Source organism: Nipponia nippon, unplaced genomic scaffold, assembly GCF_047370975.1.
Source record: "Nipponia nippon isolate SJK-2023a ecotype South Korea unplaced genomic scaffold, ASM4737097v1 scaffold_42, whole genome shotgun sequence".
NCBI lineage: Eukaryota > Metazoa > Chordata > Aves > Pelecaniformes > Threskiornithidae > Nipponia > Nipponia nippon.
In genome coordinates this window covers 603,208-613,614 of record NW_028262361.1, presented here as the reverse complement: position 1 = coordinate 613,614, position 10,407 = coordinate 603,208, and the positions used below count along the sequence as shown (strand labels likewise).

At 71.9% G+C, this 10,407-nt stretch overlaps 1 protein-coding gene across 3 annotated transcripts; it reads right to left on the bottom strand.

Moving 5' to 3' along the window:
• Positions 1-973: 973 nt before the first annotated feature.
• Positions 974-9,911, bottom strand: S1PR2 (sphingosine-1-phosphate receptor 2). Of its 3 annotated transcripts, none has more exons than XM_087778013.1 (2): positions 8,908-9,911; positions 974-2,752 (listed from the first exon to the last, which is right to left on the bottom strand). In XM_087778013.1, exon 2 carries the CDS (start codon positions 2,658-2,660, stop codon positions 1,608-1,610), a length of 1,053 nt encoding a protein of 350 aa, XP_087634139.1. In that variant the 5' UTR covers positions 2,661-2,752; positions 8,908-9,911; the 3' UTR covers positions 974-1,607. The 3 variants fall into 3 exon arrangements, with proteins under 3 accessions (XP_087634139.1, XP_087634136.1, XP_087634137.1); XM_087778010.1 differs by lacking the exon at positions 8,908-9,911 and adding an exon at positions 7,624-7,713; XM_087778011.1 differs by lacking the exon at positions 8,908-9,911 and adding an exon at positions 3,688-3,900.
• Positions 9,912-10,407: the final 496 nt, after the last annotated feature.

The window sequence follows — 10,407 nt, the reverse complement described above, 5'->3', positions numbered from 1 at the left end:
CCTTTTTCCGGCCCCAAACCAGCCGATGGCCCCCAATGGCTCCCGCCAGCTCGGAACGAACGCCGGCAGCCGCGGCCTTTCCCGCGGGATTCCCCCATCCATCGCCGGCCCCGCCGGGAGCCGCCCTCGGCATTTTGGGGGTCTCCGCCGGCGGGGCTGGGGGTCCCCGTGCCCGGTGGGACGTAGCCACGGCTGCTGGGGAAATGGTGGAGTTTCCCTGCCTCGGCGCCCGCGGAGGAGGTCGGGGACCGGCGCGGGGCCCCAGCGCTGCGGGGGTGGCCGAAACGCCACAGGTCAATGGCGGGGCACCCGCAGGGTGCCAAAATGGGGACTCGTCTGGACGGCGGCGGTGAGGGAAAGGAAACGAAACCCCCCCCCCCCCATTTCCTCTGCACCCCCCAAGGGAGGAAACGGGGCCAAATTGGGGCATCAAAGGGTTTGGTGCCGGCACCGGGGAGGGGTGCCGAGCCTGAGCCGGCGGCAGCTGCGAGAGCAGGGAGGGGGTCCGCAGGGCCGGGGGGAGGACACGTGTCCCCTCACTTCCCCCCGCAGCCCAGGGCTTCCCCAAAACGCCGCCGTCGCCACAGCGGGGAAGCAGCTGCGGTTGAGGCCGGAGCCGCGCGAGACGGAGGCGAGGAAGCGCCTGCCCGGCCCGATGCCGCGGCATCGCCTGCTGGCACGCGCGGAGGCGGCGAAAGCTGGGGTGAGGGCGAAGATCCGCAGCCCCCGACACCGGGCAAAGCACCCGACCCCATTCCCGGAGCGGGGAAGGCGATGCTCAGCCGGGCTCTCCGAGGTCGCTGGTGGTAAAAGCCGCCGGTGTCGGAACGTCCCCATCCAGCCAAATTTGGGGTCCCCCCGCAGCCCCGTCCCCTCCGTCCCTCCGCGAAGGCGCACCGGGGAGCCGGGGGGGCTCGGCGGTCCCCGGCCCAGGCCAGGAAGGAGGCGGAGGCAGGCGGAGAAGCGACGTTTTAATACAACCATCGCCCCTGGGGGGGGGGTCAGTGGGGATGGGGGGGCTCCTGGGGGGTCCCAGGGATGAGGTGGGGTCCCGGCGGAGCCGGCCGCGATGGGGACCCCCCCCTCTGTGTGCCAGCACGCGGCAGGACCGTGGAGCAGGGCGGGAGGATGCGGGGGTCCCCCCGCGTGTCGTCGTTCCCGGCAAAGCCCCCCCGCCCCGGGGCCGGAGCAGCGGTCGGAGCCACCCACGGTGCCGGGGAGCAGCCGGGGGCAGAGGATTTGCCACTGGCGCCAGGGGTGCCGCGGGGAGCCGGGTGCGGGGAGGGGCCCCAGGACCCGTCTGACAGGTCCCGCCGAGGCCCCGGGGCTCGGGCAGGGCGTGGGAAGAGCAACACGCGTGCCCGTGCCCGCGCCGGTGCGCGCACCGGTCACGCCAATCCCGGCCGGAGCACCGGCATCGTCACCGGGAACGCCCGAGGAGGGGGGGATGCCCGGGGGGATGCCCGGGATGAAGGTGCAGTTGTCCATCCGTACCTGGAAAAACGTCCACCCCGACTCCGCTCCCTTCGTACCACTGCCCCGGCCACGGGCGGCCGTGGGGCAGCCGTGGGGCGGCCGTGGGGCGGCCGTGGGGCGGCCGGGACCCCCTAAACGGAGGTGGTACACTCGCGGGTGATAGGCGAGGTGGGTAACTCGTATTTTGGGGTGCAGCGGTCCAGCGAGCTGGAGGTGCGGAGCGGGAGCCCGCAGCGGCCCGGGGGCTGGTCCCGGCGCCCGGCCCCGCAGCAGCACAGCACCCGCAGGAACTCCCGGCGCATGTCCTTGCTCCGCAGCGTGTAGATGATGGGGTTGGCGGCCGAGTTGAGCATGGCGAAGGCAAAGAAATAGTTCGCCTTATAGAGGATCTGGCAGGCCCGGACGGGGCAGGAGGCGTCCATGAGGAGGATGATGAAGGCCGGCAGCCAGCAGACGATGAAGGCTCCCAGGACGATGGTGACCGTCTTGAGCAAGGCCAGGGTCTGGGCGGTGGCGATCTCGGCGTGGCTGGAGCGCACGATGCAGTAGATGCGGCTGTAGAGCCCGACGATGGCGAGGAGGATGACGGTGAAGATGGTGATGACGAAGAGGATGTAACGTTTGGAGTAGAGGGGGAGGACGGTGGAGCAATCCCGCAGGTCGCTCATGCAGTTCCAACCCATGATGGGGAGGCTGCCGATGGCGGCGGCGATCACCCAGCAAGCCCCGATGAGCAGCATCATCCGACAGTTCTTGTCGCTGCTGTAGACCTTGACCTTGGTGATGGCCACGTGGCGCTCGATGGCGATGGCCAACAAGCTGAAGACGGAGGCGGCCAACGTGGCGAAGGCCGTGCCTTCCCGTACGAACCACTGTACCGGTGTCAGGTTGAAGGTGGTGGCTCCGGAGAGCAAGGTGTTGGCCATGAAGGCCAACCCGGCCAAGAGATCGGAGAAAGCCAAGTTCCCGATGAAGATGTACATGGCCGAGTGAAACTTCTTGTTGCGGCAAACGGAGATGAGGACCAGCAGGTTCTCCAGCACGATGAAGCAGCACAACACGACGATGAGGATGGAGACCACCCAACGGGAGGTGGGGGGGGAGCTGTCCGAGCCCTCCTTGGTGTAGTTGTAGTGCTCCCGGATCTTACCCGTGTTGAAGTATTCCTTGTAGATGCTCCCCATGGTTCCTCGCCGGCCGCGGCTCCGCTCGCCGCCCGTCCCGCCGACCTCAGCGCTGCCGGGACATGGTGCCGGCGATCCCGGGCTACGGAGACCTGTGGGACAGAAGAGACGGGGTGAAAACGGTGGTGGGGTCGGCGAGGAGAGAGGCGCGAGATCCTGTCGCGCGGCATCTGCGCCGGCACGGCAGAAATGACTCAAAAAGGAAATCCTGATGGCAGGCGATAAGAGGTGCACCTTCGAGCCGGCCGGGGTGCAGAGTGTGGGACCATCCTGCCGCCGCCACGGGGACACGCGGGTGGCTGGCGGTGACGTCCCGGGGTGAGCGCGACCACGGCGCGAAGCGGTCGGGGGCGGGGGACGCGGCGGGGACCCTCCCTGGGGACGGGGGGCTGCTGCGGGGGGAAGCCCCCGGTGCCCGCGCCCGGGGGGGACGGAAGAGCCGCGGCCGGGGCGGGCAGGACACCCCCGCACCCATCCCAGTGCGGGGTGGGGACCCAGCGCAGACCGCCCTGGTTGGGGGGGGGCGGGACCGGTCCTGCCTCCCCCTCCAGTTAGGGTGGGGGGACCGTGCACCCCAAAACTGGGGACGGGGGACCCAGTAATGTCCCCTTCCCCTGGGTTGGGGGGCACCCGGTGCTGTCCCCCATTCGATTAGGGGTGCCGGTGGCACCCCTCCCCGGTTAGGGATGGGGCACCCGGTACCCCCCGGTTAGAAGTGGGGCACCCAGTACCCCCCCGGTTAGGGGTGGGGCACCCGGTAACCCCCCCGGTTAGGGGTGGGGCACCCGGCACCCTGTGTCCCCCACCCCGCTTAGGGACGAGGCACCCGGTACCGTTCCACTCCCCCCCGTTAGGGACGGGGCACCCGGTACCGTCCTGTCCCCCCCCCCCCGCCGTTAGGGACGGGACCCCCGGTTAGGGCCCCCCCCCCCGCCAGTCCCGGGACCTCCCAGTGGCTCCGGGGTGGGACCGGGATCTGGGGGGGGGGGGGAGAGAGGGAGGGAAGGAGCCCCGCGCCCCGCCGCACCTCCAGCCGCCGCCCTCTCCGTCCCGGTGCCGTCCCGGTGCCGTCCCGGTGCCGTCCCGGTGCTCCCGGGGCCGCCCCCGCCGAGCGCTGCCTCCCGCCGCCGCCCGGGCTCTTGCGCAGCCGCGCCCGGTGCCGGGGCACCGCCCCTCGCTCCCGCCGCCCCGGGACCCCCCCCCCCGAGGGCCCCGGGCCCGGAGCAGCCGCCGCCCCGAGCAGAGGCACGGCCGCCGCCGCCGCCGAGCATCCGCCGCTTCCCCTTCCCCTTCCCCGCGCCCGCCCCGCCACCGGCCGCCCCCGGCCCCGCCGCTGCCGCCGGGCGGAGCCAGGGAACGGGGGGGCGGGGGGACCCCGGGGGGCCGCTCCGGGACCGCACCGGGAGCCTGAACCGGGAGCCTGAACCGGGAACCGCTCCGGGAATGCACCGGGACGGGACCGGGAGCCGCTCCGGGAGCCTGAACCGGGAACCGCTCCGGGAATGCACCGGGACGGGACCGGGAGCCGCTCCGGGAGCCTGAACCGGGAACCGCACCGGGAACTGCACTGGGAGCCTGAACCGGGAACCGCTGTGGGAACGCACTGGGAACCGCTCCGGGACCGCACCGGCAGCCTGAACCGGGAGCCTGAACCGGGAACCGCTCCAGGAGCCTGAACCGGGAGCCCGAACCGGGAACCACACTGGGAATGCACTGGGAGCCTGAAACGGGAACTGTACCGGGAGCCTGAACTGGGAGCCTGAACTGGGAATGGCTCTGGGAACCGCACTGGGACCCCGCACTGGGGTCCTGAACTGGGATCCTGTACTGGGATCCTGCACCGGGAACCTGAACTGGGATCCTGTACTGGGATCCTGCACCGGGAACCTGAACTGGGATCCTGCACCAGGAACCTGAACTGGGATCCTACACTGGGATCCCAAACTGGGAACCTGCCCTGGGATCCTGCAATGGGAACACACACTGGGATCCTGCACTGGGATCCTGCAACAGGAACCCGCACTGGGATCCTGTACTGTGATCCTGCACCGGGATCCTGAACTGGGATCCTGCAATGGGATCCTGCAATGGGAACACACAGAGGGATCCTGAACTGGGATCCTGAACTGGGAACCCACACTGCGATCCTGCCCTGGGATCCTGCCCCAGAATCCTTTACTGGGATCTTGTACTGGGATCCTACCCCAGGATCCTGCACTAGGATCCTGAACAGGGATCCTGCCCGGGGACCCTCCGGGGACCACCCCGGGACCCCCAGCGGGACCCTCCCCCACGCCCCTGCACCGGGACCCCCCAGCACCCCACACCCAGCGCCCCCCTGCCGGGATCCTCCCCAGGCCCCCCCAGCACCCCAGAGGAGCCGGGGGGTCCCAGGCAGGACCGGGATCCGGTCTGGATCTGGCGCGGCGGGGCCAGGGGTGGCCTTGGGGGGGCTGAGACCCCCCCAGCCACGGGCGCAGGGGGAGGGGCCGCACACAGGGCCCCTTGTTCCCAAAATATCCCCGCTCCCGCCCGGGGCCCACGGCCGCCTGGGAACAAATTGGATCAGGCCCGGGCAGCCGGTGCCCAGCCGGGCTTAGCGCCGGCTTTAAATCGCCGCGGAGGCGGCGGCCAGATGGTGCCCGGCAGGATCCGGCCCCGCGGGGTGGGGGACCCACCGCGCCCCCTGCTCCGGCACATGCACGCCGGGACACGCGGGTGCCGGTGGGTGCTCAGGCCCGGGGGAGAAGATGCGCGGCGTGGCGTGGCAAGGCGTGGCGCGGCAAGGTGTGGCATGGTGCGACCTCCCGGCCGGCCACCGCTGCCAAACCGCCCCGGCACAGGGACCCCCGACACCTCGGGGACCCCCCGAGCCACGCGGTGCCAGCCCCGGCCCAGCCGAGGCGGCCGCTCGGCGCCACGCCGGGCATGGAGTGTTTACCGAGCCGCAGCCGGCGGCGGCGACCCGGCTGCCGGAGCCCTGGCAGCACCAAATTCTCCAAATTCCACCGTAGCTGGGGGGGTCCCGGCTCAGGGGGCGGCGGGAGGCGCGGCAGGAGCTGGGGCGCAGCCAGCAGCACCCCAACACCGAGGGGGCACCGCGGGGACGAACCGGGGTGCAACAGGGCGCCAGCGAGGGCACGGCGGTGCCAGGGTGTGCAGGCGAGGGCACCGGCACACCCAGATGGGTGCTGGCAAGGGCAGACGGGTGCCAGCACCCCATTGCACACCCAGGTCAGTGCCACCGAGGGCACAGCGGTGCCAGCACCCTGTTGCACACCCGGGAGGGTGCCAGCAATGGCCCATGGGCACCAGCACCCCTTTGCACACCCGGGAGGGTGCCGGCGAGGGCACACGGGTGCCACCACCCCTTTGCACACCCAGGAGGGTGCCGGCGAGGGCACACGGGTGCCAGCACCCCGTTGCACACCCAGAAAGGTGCCAGCAAGGGCACACAGGCGCCAGCACCCTCTCGCACACCCAGGTGGTTGCCAGCCATGGCCCATGGGCGCCAGCACCCTGTTGCACACCCAGGAGGGTGCCAGCACCCCACTGCGCACCCAGGAGGGTGCCAGCGAGGGCACATGGGCGCTAGCGCCCCGTTGCACAGCCAGGAGGGTGCCAGCGAGGGCACACGGGTGCCACCACCCCGTTGCACACCCGGAAGTGTGCCGGCAAGGGCACATGGGCACCACCACCCCGTTGCACAGCCGGGAGGGTGCCGGTGAGGGCACATGGGCACCAGCACCCTGTTGCACACCCGGGAGGGTGCTGGCGAGGGCACCGGCGAGGGCACACAGGTGCCAGCACCCCGTTGCACACCCGGGAGGGTGCCAGCGAGGGCACACGGGTGCCACCACCCCGTTGCACACCCGGAAGTGTGCCGGCAAGGGCACATGGGCACCACCACCCCGTTGCACAGCCGGGAGGGTGCCGGTGAGGGCACATGGGCACCAGCACCCTGTTGCACACCCGGGAGGGTGCTGGCGAGGGCACCGGCGAGGGCACACAGGTGCCAGCACCCCGTTGCACACCCGGGAGGGTGCCGGCGAGGACACACAGGCGCGAGCACCCCGTTGCACACCCGGGAGGGTGCCAGCGAGGGCACCTGGGTGCCAGCACCCTGTTGCACACCCGGGAGGGTGCCAGCGAGGGCACACAGGTGCCAGCACCCTGTTGCACACCCGGGAGGGTGCCAGCGAGGGCACCTGGGTGCCAGCACCCTGTTGCACACCCAGGAGGGTGCCGGCAAGGGCCCCCGGGTGCCAGCACCCCGTTGCACACCCGGGAGGGTGCCGGCGAGGGCACCCGGGTGCACACTTGAGGGCACAGGCTCACCGCCACCCGGCGGCACCCAGGGACCGTCCCCAGGGAAGTACCGGTGATGCCACCCGCGGGCCGGCGGGTGCTCACCGCAGCCGTTAGGCATTGCACAAGGGGGGAACCGGGGGGTGCCAACGGCGCGGCTCCCCCGGGGCCCCCGCCAGCTGCGGGCCAGATGTTGGCGAGGCCAAAACAGCTGGGCCGGATCCAGGCACCCGCTTCCCGCCCCGGCGCAGCTGGGTGGCCTGGCCGCCGGCGAGCGGGACAATGGCCGCGGCCGGGGGGACGGTCACCGGGCCGTCACCGAAGCCCCGCCAGCCATGGAGGGTCTGGCCCCCTCAGCCCCCCCAGGGCGTCACCCGTGGGCCACCCCACTTTGTCACCACAGGGCACGCCGCTTTGTCACTGCAGGGCAGCCCCGCTCGTCACCGCGGGGTGGACGAGGGCGTGGGCACGGCCACCCTTGGGGACACGGCGGGGTCCCACCCACTGCCCTGGGTGGGGGGTCCCTCTGTGGGTGCCCCCCCCCCCCAAACCAGGGCTGGAATGGGTGCGTGGGGACGGGGAGGGGGACACGGGTGGGTCCCACGCGTGGAAAGGGAAGCCACGATGCCTTGGGGCGGGGGGAATAGCGTCTTACCGGCTGTTTTCCCGGTCCCGGTCCCGGTGCCGGTGCCGGTACCGGCAGCAAAACGCTCCTGCCCGCCGACCGGTTGCAACATGTGCGGGGGAGCGGAGGCGGGGGGGGGGGGGGGGGGGGGGTCATTCCCCCCGCCCCGTGGAGGGGCGAGGCCACTCGTGTCGTTTCCCCCCCCCCCCCGACGCGTGGGTGCCCTGAGTGGGGAGGGAGACCCCAAAAATGGGGCGGGGGGCGGGCAGGAGCCCCCCGTGCCCCCCCCCACGGGGGGGCGCGGGGGGCTCCTGCCTGGTCCCCCACCCACCCCCGTGGGTGGGGTCCTGGTCCCCCCACGCCCCCCTGTGCCCCATTACCAGGGGGTGTCCCACGGGGAAGTGGGTCTGTGGCTTTTTGTCACGGAGCAGGGTGACATCGGTGATGGGAAGGGACACGTCAAGGCGTCCCCAGCCACCCCCTCCTTCCCCCCCCGCCCCCAAAAAAAAAAGGGGGAGGGCACCCACTCAGGAAAGTGCCAGAGCTGGGGTCCCACCGGTGTCGTGGGGTCCCACCGGTGCCTTCCTCCCCCCAGAAGCCAAAGCGCTGGGGATTGGGGTGCAGGATTGGGCTCCGAATCCCAACCGGAGCACGGTGCCGGATCCCTCACCCCATTTTTGGGGAAGATTTTTAGGGGGGGGGGGGCGCGCGCGTGTGTGCGTGTGTGTGTGCGCGCGTGTGTGTGTGTCCCCTTCCCACCCCTTCGCCAAAGGGATCTTCACGCCTGGAAACGCTTCCAGGACTTTCCACGGCTCGGCCGGGGGCCAGCGAGGAACCGGGGAGGGGGTGGAAGGATCCGGCAAGGGGGGGGGGGGCTGGGAAAGGGAGACACACACCCCCCCCCCAGCAGCCCCCCCAAATATTGAGCAATTTGTGCCCCCCCGAGCACTGGGAGAGGGGTGGGGGGTCCCCCCTGCCCCCAGCATCAAGGGGCCACCGGCGAGGGGCCGGGGAAGGGATGTAATTAGAACCAGGCGGCGGGGGCGGGGGGGGGGGGGGAGGGGGAGGGGCGGGCAGTGGGCCCCCCCCCCCCCCCAGCCCTCCCGCCCCCGGACCCCCGGGACGGGCTGCGCACGGCTCGGCCCCCGTGACTTGGCCGGCGGAGCCCACCCGCCTCCGGGCCGAGGCCGGATCCTGGCTCGCCGAAAGGGAACGGGAGGAGAAGCGTTCCCAGATGTTTGGGGGGGCCCCCCCTTCCCCATCCCGCCCCCCCCTCCCCATCCCGCCCCCCCCTTCCCCATCCCGGCTCCGTACCGTGGGCCAAGCGCCGAGTTCACCGCTGGTTATCGGAGCTCAGGATCCGACTGGGATAAACACCCCGCTGGGACCCCTGCATCCTGGCAGGGAATGACACGGGGGTGGGGGGACACCCCAGCCCGGCCCCCCCAGCCGGAGCACGCAACGGCTCCGGCCCCGGCGCGGTTACAACCGGACGGGCGTCGAGGTGGCCATCCCGCCCGGCATCGCCGGTGCCACCCTGGTGCCACATGGCCCTGGGGAATGCCGCGATGCAACCGGTGTGTGCCGGGGCGGGGCACTGGGAAGGGGCACCGGGAAGGGGCAGCAGTGCCAGGAAGGGGCACCGGGAAGGGGCGCCGGGAAGTGGCAGTGATGCCGGGAAACGGCACTGGGAAGGGGCGGCAGTGCCAGGAAAGGGCACTGGGAAGTGGCACTGGGACGGGGCACCGGGAAGCGGCACTGGGAAGGGGCGGCGGTGCCAGAAAGGGGCACTGGGAAGCAGCACTGGGAAGGGGCGGCGGTGCCAGGAAGGGGCACTGGGAAGCAGCACCGGGAAGGGACACCAGGAAGCGGCACTGGGAAACGGCAGTGGTGCCAGGAAGCGGCACTGGGAAAGGACACCGGTGCCAGGAAGGGGCACTGGGAAGCGGCACCGGGAAGGGGCAGCGGTGCCGGGAAGCGGCACTGGGAAGGGGGAGCAGTGCCGGGAAGCGGCACCGGAACCAGCACTCACCGCCGCTCTCTGGGGAGGGGTCGGTGGGTGCTGCCGGCCCCAGCCTGGCCACGTCCCCAGAGAACACCGCGGTGAGCGCGGCGGCACCGGCACGGCTCCGGCACGAGGCCCTGCCCGGGGACAGAGAGGGTCTGGGGCTGGAGGCCAACGCCGGCCCCGGCGGGGGGGTCCCAAAACCGGCTCAGCCGCGGCCCAGCCCCGAGCCCCCCTCTGCCGCAGCTGGGCACCCCACGGGGCCTCGGCGGGGCGTCCCCGCCATGGCGGGGCCACGCGCTGCGGGAGAGGTGCTGGGGTGGGGGTGCTGGGGGCGGGGGGGAGATAAAGGGGTGGGGGTGATGGGGTGAGGGGTACGGGGTAGTAGGTGGGGGGCACTGGGGTGGGGGGCACTGGGGTGGGGGATTTGGGGGGTGTAACTGGGGTGTAACTGGGTGGGGTAATGGGGTGGGGGTGTTGGGGTGGGGGATTTGGAGGGGGATGATGGGGTAACGGGGTGGGGGTGTTGGGGGGGATTTGGGGGGATGATGGGGCGGGGGATTTGGGGGGAAAAGATGGGGTGGGGAGTAACTGGGTGGGGAGTAACTGGGTGGGGAGTAACTGGGTGGAGATAATGGCGGGGGGCAATGGGGCGGGGGGCACTGCGTGGGCGGAGGGGGGGGGTAACGGACTGGGAGGCGCCGGGGGGGCCCCGGCCCCGCTCCCTCTCCTCCCCCGCTTCCTCCGCCCTCTCCTCCCCGTCCTCCCGCTCCCTTTCCCGCTCTCTTCTTCCTCCTCCCCTTCCCCGT

Bases quoted from the DNA above. Each gene is read 5' to 3' on its own strand.
- S1PR2 (XM_087778010.1), bottom strand. From the start codon at position 7,705: ATGTTGCAACCGGTCGGCGGGCAGGAGCGTTTTGCTGCCGGTACCGGC. The intron at 2,753-7,623 runs GTAAGACGCTAT...TCTGTCCCACAG, and splicing joins CGGGACCGGGAAAACAGCCG to GTCTCCGTAGCCCGGGATCG.